This window comes from Patagioenas fasciata, chromosome 1 (assembly GCF_037038585.1).
Source record: "Patagioenas fasciata isolate bPatFas1 chromosome 1, bPatFas1.hap1, whole genome shotgun sequence".
Taxonomy (NCBI): Eukaryota; Metazoa; Chordata; class Aves; order Columbiformes; family Columbidae; genus Patagioenas; species Patagioenas fasciata.
Genome location: NC_092520.1, coordinates 201,970,963 through 201,992,816, shown reverse-complemented (window position 1 = coordinate 201,992,816; position 21,854 = coordinate 201,970,963). Strand labels below are relative to the sequence as shown.

General features: G+C 38.9%; 1 protein-coding gene across 2 annotated transcripts; it reads right to left on the bottom strand.

The window, feature by feature from the left end:
• Positions 1 to 329: 329 nt before the first annotated feature.
• On the bottom strand, positions 330 to 21,828 carry NAPEPLD (N-acyl phosphatidylethanolamine phospholipase D). Of its 2 annotated transcripts, none has more exons than XM_065829232.2 (5): positions 21,554 to 21,828; positions 10,253 to 10,565; positions 3,893 to 4,539; positions 2,734 to 2,848; positions 330 to 1,645 (listed from the first exon to the last, which is right to left on the bottom strand). In XM_065829232.2, exons 1-5 carry the CDS (start codon positions 21,757 to 21,759, stop codon positions 1,520 to 1,522), a joined length of 1,407 nt encoding a protein of 468 aa, XP_065685304.2. In that variant the 5' UTR covers positions 21,760 to 21,828; the 3' UTR covers positions 330 to 1,519. The 2 variants fall into 2 exon arrangements, with proteins under 2 accessions (XP_065685304.2, XP_071659551.1); XM_071803450.1 differs by lacking the exon at positions 21,554 to 21,828 and adding an exon at positions 21,343 to 21,426.
• Between the last annotated feature and the right edge of the window lie 26 nt (positions 21,829 to 21,854).

The following is a 21,854-nucleotide window of genomic DNA, read 5'->3' as shown; positions in this document are numbered from 1 at the left end:
ATCTAGACCACACTAGAATTAACTTTTCAAATAAAGAAATTTTTATGTTTGTCAAATATGAATCCCACCAAAGGAATATAAGCCATTTTCTCTTACATACAAGTGTAATCCTCTGTTCCAGAACCCCTCCTCAGCAGGAACGTGGACTAACTGATCTTTGCCTCCTTTGGCTGTTCTTTGTTGGTATGAAGATCTATAAGACTTTCAGGACTTCCAATATAGATTTTTAAAAGATAACTGTCAAGAGTTAAAAGAGTACTTCAGTTTGTTCCTAGCATGAAATCTCATGAACTGGTTTTAATTAGTTGCCAGAAGTTCACATCTTTAAGTTTCAGGGAAATAATGTGTCTTTATTTATCTTAATCAAGTATGAACATAAATGTAATGCACAACAAGAGCAAAAAAAAAAAAAAATACACACATCCCAAAGATCAAAACAAATCATGAACAAAAAAAATTTTTTGCCAATCAATTATGAAGGAGAATAGCAACCCTTTTTATTGGCAACAATAGGCTTTAATTCTGTAAATTAGCATGGCAATTTCATACAGATACATTGAGCCAAGTTTTACAATAGTGAACAATGTTGTAAGCTCTCATTCAACTTTAAAAGTATGGGGAAGCTGTAAGAAAAACAACCAACCAACCAAACAATACAGCCCTTGCTTAAAACTTTTCACTTTAAAAAAAGTACTTAATAGTAGGCTGAGTCAATGCAAAGACAAGCGCTGTTAAGGGATTCTTCCATTTCATGTACTGCATTTGACAAGAAAGTAATTTTAGACACGTTCAGGCCTAACTTAAAAATATTGACAAAACAATGAAATTGTACAGATACTCTGGCCAGCAGTAAGTTTTACACATCAGTGATGCAATATTAAATTCTCTCTCTCTTTAAAAGGCACAATTCTTTAGATCATTGTAAAATCCAGCTTTTATGGTTCATCAATATATGAAAATGTAGAAGCACTCAGTAAAATAATTATTTTACTGCGCCTGTGCTTTAACAACACAGCTGTATTGGAAGACTCCACCCCACAAATCATACAGTGAAGCTGTCAAGGTACAGGGCATAACCTCAAGATTAATGACTGACACATGGGAGGTGACATTCTGACAATGACTAATTCGAGTCAGCCATTAATTCCAAGAATATGTCCTGTGCTGAGGTTATTATTGCTGTTGCAGGTAAGATGAAGAGTTCAAAATAACCAAACCAACAAACCCCACAGTAATTGATCAGTGGTGTACATAAGAGTTGAAACTGCAAGTTACTCCCAGACAATATTTTATATATTAACCAGTTTCTAGATCACCTCTCAAAATTTATAAACAATATAACCAGTAAAATTTATCATGAAATTGGGATGCAAGTTTTAGTTCTGCAGCTGACAAACCTGGCATCTAAAAATCCAATTCACTCAAAAAAGTCTACTTTGTAAGTACATCGTATTAATAGTTGTAACATTAGTTGCTAGTTCAAATCAAAGGAGGCTTACAAGGAACTGCTACTGTTTCATTATTCAAAGCCATCATTTGTACTCAAGTCCCGTGATTCTCCGTGGTTTAAGACAAAGAAGTCGTCTTTTTTCAAGCCATATCTTTCAAGAGCTTCATTCAGCTTAACTGGAGGATCCAAGTAATACTGGAAGAATAAGAATAAGAATAATATGAGGGACAATATACCATCGCAGCATTTGGGAGAAAAGAAAGCATATAACCATCATCCAAAATTCAGTCTTCTTCAATGCATTGAACTAATCTCCAAAGCAGAGGAAGTAAAACAAAGTTGTCAGCTTTACTGTTTAAAAACTAGTGCCGTTTATTTCAGAGAGGTCCCCCTGGAGCTACTTCATGGTGTTTTTTACATTTCAGAAAAGGCATCATGAGGGACGAATCATCCATTTTTTGGTGCTTCTAAATACATGTTAGCATTTGTACTGTGGGCACTAGTGACACTGCTTACTAGAGGCACCGTGGATAGAAAATGTTACATCTAAGAAAACCTGACACATCAGGTGAACGTAGCTAACAGCATTAGGACTGAGCTGTAAGGTAAAGTGGTGCAACTGATGCAAAGATAAAGTTGAAAACAGCTACCAGACAAGGTGTGTCAAAGGGGACGTAGATAATTCCCTTTCACTGCATTTTAGTCACTGTTAAGGGACCTGGGTAACTTCCTTATAAGAACTGCAGACTTGGTGGGGGCTGGGAATGAAACAAATAATAATTAAAAAAAAAAAAAAAAAAAAAACAGCAAGCCAGATTAATTCAGTTTTTCATATTTTTGCCAGTATTTAACTATGAATCAACTATTAAAAATGCTGTTCCATTTATTTACTAGACAGACGTGATTAATAAATACTGTATTGACCTACAGGCATGTAGTCCTTACAGTCTCCAGGTGATGCACTGCTGAGCTTACTTTTACTATTGCCTATATCTCCCCACCTTTCATGTTCCTCAGCTTTCAGATATCAGAAATCCTCAATATTTGTTCCAGTAACTCAGTACTTTCAAATTAAGATTAACTGTGGAAATAATTTACATAATTGGTTATGAAAAGCTAAGTACTGTTTTTAACTTCGGTACATATAGTAACACTTTTCACTCATACAAAGTTTACATTTTAAGTATGCATTTACAGATATGTAGGTTAAACTGCAAGAGCAAAGCTTCATGAACGATTGTGTACTCAGGGAATCTGAACTCATGTGTAGTGCTGAAGTTTACCTCATTTGCTAAAGCAAAGGTCCCCCAGTGAATGGCTACAGACTTCTTGGCTTGAACATCAATATGGATTCTTACTGCTTCTTCAGGATCCACATGCTGGTATTTCATAAACCACCTACCAAAATACAAAGTACATTTTTTGTGTCAACTAATTCAGTCAAGATTTCTTCTTTACTTTCATTGGGTAAGTTACACATATAAATAAATACATATATATATATGCTCACCTAATTAAAAAAAATGGAGCATGTATGTCTGAGTAACATACAGAACACTCAAAATCAACAAGTTGGGAGATACATTAACTGCTATATTGTGGGCATGTCAGTATTTCACTCCTCTTTTCAAAATTTTTTTTTCCTTATCTATATTTTTAATAATATAAGGACATATTACTGATGCCTTAAGGCATTAAGGCCACAGATTTAAATCCATCCCTTAAAAAATTTCACGCTTGCAGCGCACACCAAAGAGCGTGTGCTTCAGAGATAGCCTGAGGCAAGAGTGCTAAAGCAGAAGAGAGAACCTGGCAATTCTTGAAAGATATTGGATTTTTACCATGTTATTCTGATTCCTATCTTCCCTTCCCAGCCTATACATACTTTGCTTCCAGCACCATATGAGTGTTATCATCTAAAAGTTTAGATACCTCATCTTAAGTAGGCTACAGATGCCTGAACAAACAGATCTTTCACACTCTACAAAGGAATCATCTTTCCAGATAAATTGCAAAACCAGCATAAAGACTGAAGCAAGGGGAAAATGCAGCAGATTGCATGTGTCTGAATGAGCTGAATTAAGTGATGCTAGCTCAGAAAAAAAAAATAAAGTAATTCCAGATTTTCACTCAACATTTCTCATGGCAGAAAGTAATGATTCATCCTTGCTGTGCTTAAGGGTGGAGAAAAAACTCTCCAAGAACACCACAGATACACAGGCAAGCATCCTAGACATTTCAGCTCCATCTTCCGATTGCCTGCCTTTTTTTGTTTTTGTCATTCAGCCATGTCCTTTGGCCTCAGCAATTTCCTTCTTTGGCCTATGTATTCTATTGTATATTCTTAATAAAGTATACCTACAGTTTTCACTCGGTGTATTTTTTTTTGTCATCAGTATATAATTTCATTTACATATTTTGATCAAACTTTGATTTTCATACCTTGGCTCATAAGCTCCAATAGGGATGGCTGCAAGATCAAAAGGTCCAAACCGTTTACCTATCTGTTCAAAAGCAACACAATATCCAGTATCTCCTGAAAAGAAAAACCTATTCCAAGGTCCCAAGACAGACCAGCTGCCCCAAAGAACTTTGTTATCATCTGTCGCAGTCCTTTTGCACCAGTGTTGAGAAGGGGTGAAGACAAAAGTTACCGCATCGTGACCGGGGACACAGTTCTCTTCCCACCAATCCAGTTCGATCACGTTCTCACAACCACATCTCTGCATCCAGTCCAAGAGCCCCAGAGGCACAAACCAGCGCAGCTCACTCCCAAAGCGCTCGTTTAAACTCCTGACAGTGTTGTAGTCCAAATGGTCGTAATGGTTGTGGCTGATCACGACTGCATCTATTTTGGGGAGCTGCTCTACTGTGCACGGAGGCCCTCGGAAGCGCTTGGGACCCATCAGCTGAGTAGGGGAAGCTCGCTGGCTGAAGATTGGGTCAGTAAGAAATATTAGTTCATCCATTTCCACCATAAGCGAGGCATGTCCCAGCCACGTGACTCGCATTCCAGGTCCTGTCTTCCCAGCAAGTTCCGGCTTTTGAACAAAGTAAGGTTTTAACACTGGAAGCTCTTTATCAAGTTCCTAGCAAAAAAAGAACACAATATGCATGAGAGACTTCAGAAAGTGCTCAGCCATGGAACAAAAACGACATACAAGACACAAATCCTTACAGTCCAGACTTGTGTTTTGATTATATTTTTAGGCAACCAGAGAACTACAACACAAACCAGATGCCTTTTTAATGACTAGTTTCCCAGTTACTTCCTCCTAATTTCACCTCAGGTTTTTGTAACATTTTCACTTCTCTGTCAAGAGAGAAGAGCAAGCCTGAGAGTATCCCATCGGGCCAGGAGACCTACTCACAGAGAACCAGAGTCTGAAAGCACTGCAGTGAAAGCACTGCAAGGCACTAACAGCATCCCAGGAAAGGCTTTGCAATCGGTTAGTCTTGTGACCTGGGAAAGAATATATATATATATATATATATATATATATATATATATATATATGTATACTGCTACAATAGCAAATGCTCAAGTTTAGTTTGTGCAACTAAATGATGCACAGGTCCTAGCACAAATACGCCACAAACCCATGGATGAAAGAGAATGCCATGTTCCCAACAGCATCCTGCACAAGCTCTGTCCTTTCAGCCTTCAGCAGACTCTCTCTCCCCACCACGTATAGGGCAGCACACGGATGTTAACCTCACTTGCCTCATGTCAGCTTTTACGATTTCCTCCTTCCACCCTGCCAATAATTCAACAAACGTTAATAAAACACAAACTAAAACTCATATCTCATTTTAAAGATGGACCTTGAGGCACTTAGCTATGCTTCTCGTGATGTTTTATTGAAGCCTAGAAGGTAATTAAAGTTTAATTATTACTGAATAAATCACCATACTGATCTCTCTTTATGTTCAGGATGCAGCCCCAGGAATGGCTTCAAATCAACCTACATCCATACCTCTGTGTAACAAAGTTATGGAAACCTTCCCCCACCTCCCCTCTTGCTTCAGCGTGAATACTTATGCAGTCCCCACTTAGGTCTGACGGGTCAGAGAACTGATTCAGCTGAATATGAATCCAGATGAGGAGAACAGACAGCTTTCAGCTCGACCCGCTTCCAAATTAGACACTCTTGACAAGACTAACCTGGTAACCCTGGTAACCACAAATGTCCCAGCACTTCTGCTTCCCAGCCAAGTTCTCCCTGTCCCGGCCTGTCACTCAGCTTAGCCAGAGCTGACCTCCTGCTCCCTCAAAAGCCCAGCTGATGCTGTGACAGTGCAGGAATTGAGGATTTCCCTTGCTAAAATGGTCCTGACAGCTCCAGGGAAGCTCCTTTCTGCATAATATTTTCTTGGAGGGCATATATTGGGTGGAAAAAACAAATGCACACACTCACCTGCCTACAGTACTGTAAGTAATAAAATATTAATGAAATTGCTTTTTCTGAGAGCTAATGGACAAGACATGTCTACTAAAAAGTTTCATTACTGTCTCCAGGAACGAGAAATAGATAACCTTTTATAAAGCTGAATATAAGGTACTTAGTAAGTAATACAATCACTCCATTCAGACAAGAATAAATATGAGTATTAGACTGAGATAAACTGCTGCTTCTAAGAAAGCATCATCAATTTCTTACCTCTCTTTCATTCTAAGTATACGGAACGACACTAGCAGGAGAAATCTGAACCACAGAGTGTTATATTGTGACACTTGAATTAAAAAAAAGAGTGAAAGATCCACAAAACATAATACTAAAAAATGGAGATTAGGACAACTCGCCAAATCACATGTGGTTAAGTCAACAAATCAGATTGTGTCAAGGAAATTAAACTCAGATATGGAATTTAATAATTAATTGTCATAATGCAATTTACATCAGTAAGTACATTTTTTATGGAAAATGTTCTAAGTAGTTGTTTTTAAAGGCAGACCACTCATTATTCTGAGAACACTAAATTAATCTATTTTTGCTGACATTTGACCCAAACTAGTTTTTAAAATTAGTATAATCTAATATTAACAAAGAATACTGAATGGATTAAGAACCAGCTAACTGGAAGATCTGAACAATGAGTTCTTAACTGGAACTTCAACGTATTGTACTGGCTTTGGCTGGGACAGAGTTTATTTTCTTCCTAGTAGCTCAATAGGGCGCCCTGTTTTGGATTTGTGACCAAAACAGTCTTGATCACAGCCTGATGCTTTAGCTGTTGCTGAACGGTGCCCATACAGCGTCAAAACCCATGGGCTGGGCCACATGAGAAGTTGGGAGGAAACCCAGGTGGGACAGACGACCCCCACTGACCACAGGGATATTCCATTCCATATGGCATCATGGTCAGTATATATTTTGGGGGAAGAAGAAAAGGAAGGGATGTTTGGAGTGATGGCATTTGTCTTGCCAAGTAACCATTGCCCAGGATGCAGCCCTGCTGTCCTGGAGATGACTGAACACCTGCCTGCCCAGGGGAAGCAGTAAATCAATTCCTTGTTTTCCTTTGCTTGTGTGCGCAGCTTTTGCTTTACCTGTTAAATTGTCCCTATCTCAACACATGAGTTTTTGCACTTTTGCCCTTCCAGTTCTCTCCCTCATCCCACTGTGGGGGACTGAGTGAGCAGCTGCATGGGACTGAACTGCCCACTGGCATAAAACCACAACACATGTGTGCCATTGAAAGCTTTACAAGGATGTCACTAGGACTGACATTATTAAATATTTCGAATAGATGATTTAAAGGTAGAACTACCAACTATAAAAGGCATTTGGTAAAGGACACAGAGACAGTAAGTTTGATAAATAAAGAGTAGCACAGTTCAAGCAAATGGTCTCCTGATCTATTTAAATGAAATTCTGTGAACAAAAGTTCAAGGCAAACCAAGACCACAAAGGCAGTGAAACTTGGAAAGCTCTGACTCTGTATGAGATCTATGGGTTTGTGATAAACTGGTCTCTGATCCAAATCAATGACTCCTTGGAGAATGAGATCACAAATCAGGCATTTTGTTGAGCTATCATAGTAAATCACCCAGGAAAATAGCTAAAGAAATTACTTTCAGTGAATAGGGTTTGTGTTTGGTGGTTTTTTTTTTTTTTTTTTTTCATATTTTACAAGAGTAGACTAAAATCCCCAGAATTACCTCTTAAAGCAATATGAAGTCATTACTCAAACAATAAGATTTCAAACTAAAACACAAGTTCTATTTGCAGTATACTTCATATGGAATTCTTAAAGCTCATACAACAGGATAAAACAACATCACAAATGAAATACACAATCTTCTGGAACTTTTATCCTGCTATAGTACATTTTGTTCTCTGTCAGACTAACTAGAAACATAACAATACTACAAGAATTATAACAGATATTTGAAATATGGCATTAATGTCAAATCAGCTACCAACAGAAGGAAAACGTGCCTAGTATTGTCTTATCTTCATCGCTGGAGCAATACAAAAATTCCTCCTGCTGTGCCCCTTCCTCCCCTCCCATGTTTTTCTTTCCTTCCTAATGCAAAACAAGAAGAAACACATGATGGGCTTCGGTAAGACGAGCTAATTAGCTTAGGATCTTTGGCACTTACTGCATATTGGAATACCACTGGATTTTACAGAAATGAGAACAATCTAAATTGCTGATCCAACAACTAACAATTAAAGATATTCCAACAGCACAGAAAAAGTTATTAATAAAGCCTGCAATGATAATACAGTCTATGCATTCTGGATAATGATATAGGCTTGTTGTGAAGGCATGATTATAATACATATAGGTTTTACACAGTGAAGTACATTTCTGCATAATATGCATTGTTTTTTTTTCACATGTGCAAAGCACTTGGTACGGATAAACTGAACCTGCCCAGCACAGAAGGGTATCACTGGGCACACTCAACGTGGAGACTCAAGTCTGCTCAAAGGACATGCTATCTAGCAGTGCCCTTACTCTGAATTTTAAACAAGCTCCAAAGTGCTTCACAGGTTGGTTTAGGTGTGGAGCAAACATAGCCAGAACAAGCATCAAAATGGCTGAGGACTGAGAAGTACACTTCATCAATTCCTATCTGGGTTTTTCTATTTCTGATTTACTTTGCTGAGTTCCTGAATAATTGATGGCACTTAATTAAAAAAATCACGTAAGCAAAGCAATAAAATTAGTCCAAAATGAATCCCAACTGGGTTAGAGAGATAGCTTTACAACTGGTACAGTGTAGATTTCTTTGTAATCATCCTTTATTGCAGGGATAATCTGTAAATTAAAGGGAAGAGCTGCAGTTCTCCGCTGCCATCAAAGAGCTGTATATTCTGCACACCTCAGCGCTGCCTTCCAGGTGCTTCAGTCACTGACCAGGTTTCTGACCAGTCCTGGCAAGATACAAAGCTTGTTGTACACACATAGAACAGGGCAGCAGCCGAATGAAGTTGAAAACGTCGTGGCCTGAACTTTACACAAATGTAGGCAAAGTATCATAAGATGCAGCACGCTGCCTAGAAAGTCGTACACACCGAGGCACAACCACTGCTGCTACTTCAAGGTGCAGATAATGTCTAGAAGCAGCAAAGTTGAAACAATAAACTGTTGGAAGTGATCCCAAGACTAAAACAGTTTTTGTTGTGCTTCTTTCTGAAGTAAAAGGATTATTATACAACAACTACAGCCAAGATTATTTCTCCCTTAAACACGTTTTGTGTCACATATCCTTAAAGAAATCCCTAAACTTCTGACCATCATGTGTTGAAATTAACACGGCTTTCCTGTTCATAAAGCTGATCAAATTCCTTCCTTCACAGGTAATTCACACAAAATAAAAATGAAAAGTGTAAGCTCTTCACTAAGTACTGTGAGATGTATAGCTTACGCATACCTCCTTGGATGCTTACAAGCATTATTAACACCTGTTTGTTCAAAAATGTTTTCCCTAGTTGTGTACTCTTCAGCACAGCTCTTCCCAAGTGCAGTCAACACAAAACAAAATACACGCACACGTAATCCTGTCAAAAATCGCAGCCATCCTAAAACTTCTTGAGGCCACAAAGATAATCTGCAGCTTTCCAGCATCCACTACTCTTCATGGAAAAGAAACTTCTCTCAGGTTACTTCCCCCATCTGCTTCTTTATATACAATATCCGACAGAAGCAATACACCAAGAACAAATTTCCAAGTATTTCCAAGTAAACTGACCCTGTACCTTTAGTATTTTGGTAAAAATACTTGCTCAGGTTAGCTTTAACATATGATTTTTTTTTTCTCCTGGTGTACTGAAACAGAAAAACATAGATTTGCAAACACTTCCCTAAGTAAATGAGAGCAACTATTTATTACATTTTTATGAAAAAGATGTAACATATGCAGTAAATAGCAGTCCAGGGGGAAAAAAAAAAGGCAGTTTTTAAAATTAGATATGGCATAGCTATTCCATTCAATATGAATGATGTTAGTAGTACGCTTCCTAAGGCAACACCTATTAAAAAGGAAATAATGTAGCTATGGATTGTGACTGAGCTAGGGGACCTTTTTTGTTGGTTTTGTAAATATAAACCAAGCTGAATAAATCAAAGGGTGTGGGACTAACAGAAAGGAGAGAAAAGATTAAACAGGAAGAAACCATTAACCCACCTTTTGAAAAAAATCAAGTGATAATAAAACCAGAAAAACAACACTTAGAAATGTCTCCAAAAGATGTCTAGTACATATTAGTGAGAAATTATCCTATTTTATTGATTAGAGCAGAGGTAAAAGCAGTCTAAATCAGGAACAGAAAACATGCAAGTATTTACCTGTTTTGAGCATGGCACATTGCTGTTATTTTTTTCCATGAGGGACCATTTCAAAATATTTGGCAAGGTTGGCGGTTTCCATGTTGGCCACGGGTTGACAAATTTCCCATCTTTGCCTCTCTTTGATTTAGTTACATCTTCTTCTAGTCTGTAGTCCAGCCTGAAGCTTTTCCGGGAGGTCCTGGAAGAATCGCTGCCCCTGGAACCTCGACCTGAATTGTGACGTTTCCTCACCGCTTCTTTAGGGTACTGGTTACATGCAGTCAAAGGCTGCTCTTCATCCTTTTTCTTATCCATATCTTTTTGAGGAGAACTAAAACAAATTTTAAATTAATCAATCTTTTCTTGGACAAACATCAATATTCGTAAGATTGAATCTTCTCACACACATCGGAAACAAGCCTGCCCTTCTCATTTTATGATCTACTGTATTTTTTCCTCAACAAAATATGTTTTTAAAACAGTTGCTATTACACAAGACTTCAAAAACATGCTGTGGCAAGTAGACAAGAGATCTCTTTGTAGTTCAGGCAGATTTTTACTCCCCAGTATGCACAGCTTCAGATACTAACACTATTATCTACCGACTGCAAGAGCGAGGGGGAAGGGTTCCTTAATTTACATTTTGGAAGAATAGCAAGTTCTTCCTGACACTTATGACATTTAGTGCCTGATGTAATACGATCCTGTGAACTTGTCCAAGAGACACTGGAACTATACAGTGCCTTAGGAATTGCCCATAAAGTGACTTCATTTTGTAATAAGAACGGCAGCCTCATGTAGCATTAATAACACAGAACTTCTACTGACAAGATGCACATACATGCAGAAAAGTCAGAACAGAAAAGACAGTCCTATTTCCTATTTTGTCCAAGACAAAGGAAAATCTTATCGTAGTAACAGTAAAAGTAGCTGTTTCAAATACCATTTTGATACATGTTTAACTGAACTGACTAGTGAAAAGCCATTGGAACACCTCAAGTAAATCATGGTTGCAATGTCTGTTCTTAATTCCACTGTGAAACATAGGAAAGCGAGAAAATTATAGAAATAAGCTGTTATCAGTTAAGTTACAATCCTGGCACATTTCTTAGAAAACTGCAAGGTCAATAGTCAGTCCCTTATTCCAAACTGAACTTCAGCGTTGCAGAGTTTAGGAATATGTGGTACTGTTGATCTCATTATCATCAAGGTAGATAATCAAATATCCTTATTTATTTTACAAGTTGCTGAAGAAATTCAGTTGAAGGTAAATGCTTCAGTTTCTGTATTTACTTTCAACATTTCAGTTGAAGTAAATGTACTGTTCAGCCAGTCCACTCAAACAACATTTTCAAAGAACAGAATTAATGCAGAGTTTTCTTAGAAATTCCTTCCTAAATGAGATATTTTCTAAGTAGATGGGCATACATAACTCATTGTGCCCTCTGTAAGATCATAATTAGAGAAAAAAATATATTGTCATTGCAACACTACAGCTAAGATTCTACACACATACAAGAAGTGTTATCAAACTGAACTCAAATGCATTTACCAGTGATGCTCTGGCTTTAGATGCAGAGACTGTCCCTGCTGGTTCAGCACCAATCAATTATAATCAGAAAGTGGAGTGTCAGTTGCAAAGAGACGACAGTTGATAAATACGTGAAATTTTCTTAACAAAATAATCATTATTTTGCCATGCAGTAGAGATAAAATCTTAAAACATCAAAATTCACTTCTCATAAAGAAGCATGAACAATATTCAGAAAACACTGCTGACAGAATTTTTTGATAAATAGTACCCTTGCTTATAACCTTGTTTTAATGTAATTGCTTTGTTTCCCTGCAGTTTTACTGAAACCACTCAAGTTATGTATTTTCTATTTAGCAATAAGATACCACATCTGCATCATCATTTTAATTTAACTGGCAATACTCTTCTCTATTCCACTAAACATTTACTGGAATTAGCCTTCAATGGAACAGTCATCCAACTTGCTCTATACCATTTTAAGCAGAAATACGTGGTAACAAAAGAATCAGTGCCACAAAGAGGCAGACAGAATACCCCCCAAAATTGTAATGGATATTTTAACTGTTACTTTAACTTAAGAGGGGCGTTTTTTTGGCATTCTTCAAAGAGTATTTTCAATGCCAAGTCAGCTTATTAATTTAGCAAAGCACGCAGACACAGCATAAAACATCTGCTCTTCTAGAAAGCATCATGAAAACAAATCACAAAAGTTTAATCAGATAGGTACTTAATTCCAGGAAATTCTTCTGTTAACATTTCAGATGTCTGATTTTTAAATATATATAACTACTGTAATTATTGTTCCTACAAGACGTTTTATATTATAAACTGGAGTGCCTAAGGTTTTATTTTTAAGCTTCTGCTTATCTATTCATTCATCTCTAAAATAGGTGAATTCTACTTTTGCTTAAATTTTCATATAAACCTTTGATCTTATTCTGAAAGTATAAAGCTCTAAGGGAACTAGGGATCAACTATGCTGATTACACAAAGACAATGCCAAAGCATTTAAGGCACCGCAGGTATCTGTCTGCCAACATATTTTCCACATGATGCACATACATTACTTTCATTAGTATTCCATAAGCAACTGAAGGGATAAAAGCCCTCAGTGCTCACGGAATACTTTAAACCCTTTTACATGCATAAGGGACACATTTACAAACAATTAACTAACGAAGTATTCCTAATGAACTGTAGATTCCTTTGAAGTATCAATCTTGCCAGTTCATTTCTGTTTCATTTAAGCCAGTAAAACATATTCTAGAATATTCATGGAATACAGTAAAAGAAATCTAATATTTCTTATTTTATAAAATGGTAGAGGATCATATCTTGAAAGCCAGCAACCATTAGCTTAATATAAAACTCAACAACTTATTCGTTCATGTAGGTTCTTATCTTTTTGCAAAAGAAAGTCTCTACAGACAAGGAGATTTGGCAGGAACATTTTAAATATTAGAAAATATCCAATCAGAAACGAGCTGATTCTTCATTTTGCTTTCCTGAATTCTCCCCCAAGAAAAATAATAGTTTGGCACTTGAGAAATAAATGTAAGCACTGGATTGCCAGGCAAATTGTGAGTGATAGAGACACCAAAATCAAGCTGGAGTAGAGTTGTGCTCACTTGGGAGAAGCAGGAAGAAAGAGTCATGTCCTTGGTGAATATTTGTTATTGTAAGGTTCCACAAGAAATCTTATAATTTCCACACTTTTAAACAAAGAGGAAAACTATGATTCTGCTTAAAAGGATTAAATTGCTTTCTTAACAAATGGAAACAGGGTGAGGTGACTCAACTGCAGACAAAGGCAAGTGGATTGCACTCATTGGTAAGAGGGACCCAGGCAAGATGCAGCACAACCACTCTCAGAGATGCTTTACTGATCCAACTGAACTCAGAAAAGGAGATGGACCAAGACACACAAACTCCGAAAGGAGACCATCAGTCATGTCAAATCCACCAGGCCAGAAGGGGAAGGACATTACTGTCTGATGCCAAGGATGAAGCCTGACACAAACCACAACGCAGAGCTCACGTAACTGGTTTTCCACCACGAAATACCAAGAGGGCCCTAGTAACCCACAAAGCACGAGAGAAGCTGTAGATCAGGCAGGACATGGCATAGAAAACACACCTTATGTGCCAGTAAACAGGTTTACACCTATAAACAAGATATAGCCCTTAGGACAACAGGTCAGGGGTCAATTATTTATTTTAGCATTGCTTATATAACTGAAAACTTGGATGTAAATATTTTGGCATTGAGTCTCCTGTTTATTTGGGAAAATAATTAGTAGTTTAACTAAACATTTTAATACTTTCTGCTTCAAAATAAGGTTGGAAACAGGATACATAAACATTACAAGAAGTACTCTGACATTAAAATGTTTCTTTTTAAATGGTCACACAGCAGAGCTTCAAGCCAGACCACTTTCACTTTATTTGAAGAAGAAATGCATTAATATAAAACCTATTGTGTGAGTCTTCACCTTTTCCATCCAGTCTCCTCTGACATCCACTACTGCATAACTGAAACGGATGTAGTTCCCCCTACTAAGCACACATCCATGCTACTAACCGTGAAGCCTCCAGAACAGATTTATCCTTCTTTTCTACATAGAAATGCAGTCCTTATTTCACAAATCCATAAGCCAGAAAGTTTAAAAAAGAGTTACTGTGAAGCTATGGTTTACTGGAACCCAACAACATCCACAAAACTTTACATCTACCTTGCAAACATGCCGTCACATTCCAAATATCCTTAATTTTCTCTATTTTTGAATCAACAAGCTTGTTTCATTTGTAACCACTGTCTCTCTGTATAGACTACATCCAGACCTGGGCTGCCCTACATGTCACCTAAAAGGAACAGCACACAAATACTCCCAAACTCTCACCACTGCAGCTTTAGCAAAGCAAGAACATGAGTGTTCTGCAAGCCATCTCCTGCTACACAACTTAGAAGTTTTCTTTCAACACATGTACGTTTTAGGGCTGCAAAAAGCACACTTTTTGCCTTAAACTTTAAAAAACAAACAAACAAAAAAACCCCACGAAAACCTAAACGATCAACCAACGGAAAATAACACACCAACATTTCAGCTAAAAGGTAAGGAAGGTATTTGCAAACAATAGGCAGCACATAAGTAATTTTCTGCAAAAAAAGTCTCCCACACATTCAGTTATCAAACTACTGCCAACTAAGTCTTAGCTGTGCTTTTACTTTTCCTTCTGAAATTGTCAGCTTTAATTAATGAACAGTTTGAGCCTGGAAAATCCTGAATGCATTTACACTTCTATGGTGCAGTACTTCAGGCAGTTCATCATACCACTGTAGCCTTATGAAAGCAAGAACCTGAGCTCTCTGCCAACTGTAAACTGCTATGCAACTCAGAAGTTTTCTTTCACTATACATATTTTTAATGAATGCAAAAGCAATTGCAACTGCAATTATTACAGACACTCTTGGTCTTAGTATTTCACACAAAGAACAAGAAGTGCAGAAATTTTCATCCAAGCTATCTGATATTTTAACAGCCAGCTTGGGATTCTCTATGATGTCCTATTTCCATATTTTTCAAACATACAAAAAGCAAAAACTCCATGCTTGTACAGCCTTCTTCCATTCTTGGATGCACCCATTTCACAGCACAGTTATAGGCTGCCAACCCAGGTCTTCTCTGTTCTCAACAGATCTGTAAGTACCCAAACTACAGTGATCTTGTGTAGTGTTCAAGAAAGATGAATAACTGAGTCAATAACAGAAATAGCTCTTGTACAGTAAACAACCTCATAGAATTAGGATGAATCCTTTGCCATTCTTCTCTAGTTTTGAGAATCAAGAGTAAAGCAGCAAAGTTCTATTTAGACATAACAGAGAAAAAAATAGTTCTAAATAAAACAAAGGTGAAGCATTTACCCATGGTCATCTGTTGTTAGGCATAGTCTTACAATAGCTATATTACTTAAGCAGCCACAACCATGAGTCAACCTATTTCTGCCCTCATTACTCCGCCAAGCTTGTCAAAACAAACGTTTGTGTCCACATCCTGAATTAGTTCAAGACACTGATCCAGTGATAGTCACTTCTTACCTTCCCATCCCCTAGAGAAGCACTTCATTTTCACCTGCAACACCATGCAAGTGTTTATACCAACAAATTGGTTAGGACAGGGAAGGGTGAGAACAGGGATAGACTGTTGTAAACAAAAACTACTTATGCCAGTGCTGCTATTAAAAAAAAAACACTCCCCCAAAAAAAAACCAAACCAACAAACAAAAACCAACAAAAAACACAAAAAACCCCACCACAAACAAAAAACCCCAACAACAACAAAACACAAAACCAGTAATTCATTAAATATCCTCCATTTAGAATTCACTCCACATAGCTCAGTTACATATACCACCAAGTTTAGGTTCAACAATTTCCCCTACCCTTGATATATTTAATTTTCAATTAATTCCCTGTCCAAAGTTTCATTCTAATTTATTAATAGTACTGATGCTGCTTAAACTCTCTGGCTGCCTCCTCTGAGGATGATGTTTCATACTATAACCAAGCAAATTCAAGAGCTACCTAGCACCCAAAAGGCAGCCCACTCCGTTACTAAACATTCCAACCTCTACTTTGCTGGTATTCCTTAGGGGAACTAAACCAACAGAAAGTTATTTGTAGTCATAATGACTGCCTATCAGCTACACCCTTATATGCCTCGGGATACAAATGCAAATAGGCTTTACAGTCAAGTCCATCAGTAGCACCTGGAGCCAGCTATTTCTCAACCCCGTGTTAAATCTCATCAGCTACGGGCATTGTATCAACCGCATCAAAATGCTTTTCCCAGAACTGGAACGGTGCGTAACCACTTTCCCTTTGCTTCCACACACCCCAGCTGACTGTCCCCATCCAACATGAGCACTTTGTAGTCCCAAACTGTGTTTATGAACTGTATTTAATATTATAGACGTTTTCTGTTACATGCATATTCTGTTTAGGTTATGATCCCCTATATGACAGTAGTTGTCCATATGGGACATGCAAATTAACAGAGATGACAGACCCAGTAGGGAACTTCTTTACCTACACATGCCTATTAAAATAAGTTATTTCCCACTCTACCTTCATCTTTTACTGCAGTCTTGAATAAAATAATCCAAAAGTTGGCACATAGTCATCACATGTAAAAGAGCAGCCTAGACTATCATTATGATTAAGCACAAGAGCAGTGTAATTTGGTGCTGCTGCTGAAACAGTCACCAAAGGAAAGCAGGAGTCAATTTTCCCTAGACCAGAATGGAAAGTGCTTTCCTTTGGTCTCCCTAAACGGCTCATTTCAGATGACTACTTAATATATAGGGAAGAATGCTGAAAACACAAGAGATGGAATGAAAGTCTTCTTACCTGCTCTGCAGGAATGAGGCAACATAGAGAAGTAAGGCCTGTGCATTACAGCTGCATTATGGTACGCGAGACAATAAAAGGATCACAAATCAAACACAGACAATTTTTTAAATCAACAGAAAAAGAGAAGATAGCACATGCACACAGCTGGGCAGATAAACCCTGCACTCCAACAGCAGCAATAAGCTCCATGAATGGCACTTCACACTTGCACGGAATTTCAACAAAGCTTTTCCAGAAGAGCAAACATGAAACTTGTACCAACCCAGCTACAGGATCAGGACCCCGGCGTTAGTGTTCTGGCACCAGCTCCACTCCTGTACTTATGCAAACAAGAAGTTCATTAGTTTCAGTTTGTCTACTGATGTGACCAGAGTTAATAACAGATGCAAACCTTCCCAGGATGGGGCTTACTCTTAGGAAAAACAACTAAACTTTAACAGTTAGCACTTCTAAACACATTTTAGCTACTCCCATGCGTTAACAGCCTGTGCATCTTGGGTTGAGTACTTTAAATTATTATGTAATGTTGAAGCTGTTAGCACAGGTTTTTCTTAACTAAAATGAAGCTCGCACTCTGTCCCAAGGGTAAAGATTTCCTATCTAACATCTTATGTCAATTAGATACGACTAAAAATAACTACTACTACACATAACAAAACTACGACTCCACTTGAAAATACTATGGTAGAAATCTGATTTCCATTGTAGCATATGGCCAGAGAGGCAAGGTAAGAAGTGTTTTCATAAAAGCGCATAGAAATCATGTTAAAACCTTGATCCATAGGATCCACGTGGCAAAGCAGGATCTGAAGCAGCTCATTTATCATCAACTCCGGCACTTTCATGTCTGCAACTGCACAATTGCTATCTCCACCTCATTTCCTAAGTCTTTTAATTTTCTTTTTCCTTTTCTCTCCGTGCCAGAAAGGAACAAACTCCTATGCAAACTTTCTCTAGGCGCACACTGAGATTAGTCCTCTAAAACCCTATAAAATCTCAAATGGCCAGGAAGTGCTGCAACGCCCAAGAGCTAAACTAGTTTTTATGTTTAAGTTAATACACAGTCATATCATTTTGTTTATATGCATGTATGCTCGTCTGTTTGATTCCGTCTCTTCAGTTCAAAGTCCAAGCACACAGGGCCCAATGTAATTTCTTCACAATATAAAAATACTTCCCTAAATTCTTTCTAAATCTACCTAGCTTTCAATATAAACTCAGCTTTTTATTGTCCCAACAACATTATCTCTCTCCCTATCTCTGTGTATTTATGTACGCACACCACATAGATATATGGATTTTATAGAACTATTTATGACATTTGACTTCAAATGTATTGAAATCCAAACAAATCATTTCCGGGTCAGCCAAGATAAGGAAGTTAGAAGTGTTTCTTTGTTGAAAAGTATGTGGGTTTTGAGTGTGACTGTTCAAAGACCATCTTTCACATGAGATAAGCTAGGAGGTCGTCAGCTTTTCCAAATATAAAAGTTTCAAATCTCCAAAACTCCATCCTGGAAAGCCAGAATACATAAGCGATACAGTACCTTTACAGTTCTTATACTGAAAGACAAACAGTAAAAGAAATCACAAGGGGTAGAACACCAGACACAGCAAAACATAAATATCCAAGGGAAGTGGAAACATTACAACACACTGACACTTTTCATGACAATCCTTTTTCTTGTATATAACCAGCTTTCTGCTCTATCCGGTGACTCTAGATTATGTCTCTTCATGTACTCTAAATGAAACACAAAGTGCTTTGATTGTTAGTCAACAACAAAAGTGTTAATATTAAAAATTGTTTGGGCTTGTGTGGTTGTTTTTTTCTTCTTATGGAAGAGTCAAGGCACATTTCCAACACAAATGTGAGACATCTACTAATTTTCTAGGCATCACTCTATATATGTAGGCGTTTTAAGGAGACCAAGTGTTTCATTTAAACACACCTAAATAGACACACATAAACAACTTGTTATTGCCACAATCTCATTATTAGAAAGCTGAACCTCACTGAAACTCTTCCTCAAAAAACAGTCCACAGCATGGGAGATTTCAGCCTACACAACCTAAACTACTTTCAGACATTATAAGCAATAAAATCCGAAATCTTATCATAAGACTTACCCAGCAGACAGTAGCACTACCAGCTCCTACCATGGCAACAGGTCTTACCCAAGAAAAATCTCTTGATATACATTCCTTACCACTCGACTTTTCTCTCACACATCTTGTCAAACTTTGTTTTTCACAGTGAGGACACAGTGGCAGCAGAGTTTCCATAGCATCACTGTAATGCCCAATTCTCTTTGCTGAAACAGCTCTGTGAGCTTTTTCTGCTTCAGCGCAGTTGCATTTTATTGAAATCCAAATCATCCCTTCTTTGTACAGTTGCTAAATACTAAGATATTACACATAAACAGTCAATAACATGCAACTTCTTTCACAGAATTTCTAAGAATATTCAAACCAAGTGCAACATCTGGTTTACACAAAAGTTGCTTTTACTCAAAGCTGCATTTAGATACAACGTGACCAAGTGATTTTATCATGGTCCTGCCTCTGAGCATATTAGAAGCAGGACCCTGATTACAGCTCTAGCCAGCACACTGCAAGCTACATGCAGTAATTGACAGAAACAAAAACCAAAAACAATTAAAAGTGCAATCAGGAAGGGATTCATAGATGTGACCAAAGGAAAAAAATAATTTCACAGCAGGTGTTCCATATAAAGGCACTAATTAATATGGCAGCATTAGCATTTTTCTCATCATATAGACAAAACAATCACCTTCCCATTTGCAGAAAATAATTTAAAATCTATTTCTGAATGGAGAATTACTGGGTTTGGTTCAATCTTGATCTTATACAGGCTGAGGAAATAGCTGATTTCTGTTGAGGTAATTCCTTAAATCTCCTTAGTTAATACAAGTGAATAAAAAAATAATCAAATGGACTGCTTCTTTTTAAAAAAGGCTGCAGATCTCTCTTGATTTGGGCCAAGCTGAAACCAAATTAGCTGTTATTTACATTTGAACACTCATCTCTTGCTTCCTCCTCTCCTGAATGTGTCCTCTCCATCACAGCAAGTGAATCAGACTGGGCTTTCCAGTCTCCAGGTATTCAAAATTCACATCGTCTTTCTATAATAGGTATTTCCATTTCAGATCATTTTTGGCATTTCGAAGGCAACTGTTGCAATAATTCTTACATTAGTAATCTTGTTTCTTCTTGTCTTCCTGAAATCTTACCTATAAAATGAATGGGGCTTCCTACTTTATTAACCGATAAAGCTGCTACTGTGAACTAAAAAATACACCATCCTTTTCAAGAGTCTGTTGCCAGAAAACACGAATGGTTTTCCTGTCACTATCTTTAATTTTTTTATGTCGCTTTAGTCGGTGTAGTTTGAAAAATAAAGAAAAAATCCTTCAGTACAAATGGTACTTTCCTTTAAAACTGAAAACCCGCTTCAAAATCGCCATTTAGGAAATAGAGTAAGAAACCATGGTCATCACCAGAAAAACTATATCTGCAGAAGTTTAATACTAGCTTAACTACATGCCGTCACGACGGTCAAACACTTTCCCTAAATCCTTACCAGAGATAATTGCCGATCATCGAGATTATTTGACTGAACTAATTGCATCAAACGACCTGGTTAAAACCTTCCACTCCGCATTTACGTGACACAATGCGAGAAAAACTCTCCCGATAAACATCTGTCCGTGTCGCCTCTCCAAAGAAGAACATTGAGTAAACGGTCAATACCATGAAGCGCACTTTTTACAGGCGATTATATAACTTGTTTCTTCCCCAGCGCTACTGCAGCATATTTTATTGTCAATTTACGGGAAACGAAAGCGCTGGGAGGGCGGGGGGGAGGTAGGACTTTTCCTTCCAGCGTTTCTTTCACCAGTGGGACAGGATTTCCCTGTCCCGGCTGGGTCGGGGTTTATCACTGAACCACCGCGGCACCTGCTCCCCAGGCAGGGCCCCGGCGCCACAGAGCCCGCACGTTCCCCGGCGGGCCGGGCTGCTCAGCTCCCCTCAGCCGGCAGCCGGGGCTCGGCGGCCCCGCGCACCTCGCCCACCGCCTCAACTTTTCCGAACGGACACCCGCACTCACTCCGCCCCGGCCCCGCTCCCCGCCGCACTCACCCGGCGGGACCCCGGCACCGTGTGCCTGGCGAGCCCCGCTGCCGCGCCAGAGCAGGTGCGCAGCGCCGCTTCACTTCCCCGGCTGCCAGCCGGTGCCTGTGCCCCGGACGGGCGGGAGCCGCCACTCCGCTCGGTCCCTCCCTGCCCACAGGAAGGCGCGGGGGGAGCGACCCCCGCTGCCGAGCGCTGCTGCCACCGGAGAGCCGCTCACCTCCCGGGCTGCTGCTGCTGCCCCCGAGGAGTCTCGTCCTCCTCCTCCTCCTCCTCCATGGTGCCGCTCCACCCCCTCCGTGGCGGCTCCGCGACTCTCCAGCAGGAGCCGTTGAACAGCTGCGGTTTCCCACCTGACCAGCCCGGCGCGGAGGGCAGCGCGACGAGCTGCAGGCAGCAGCTCCACAGCGCCCTGCTCCGCACCATGGCGCCCAGCTGGGCCGGGCCCGCGGGGTCGGGGCGGCAGCGGGGCCGCCCGGCGGCTCCTCAGCAAGATGGCGGCGGGGGGGCCGGCCCTGAGG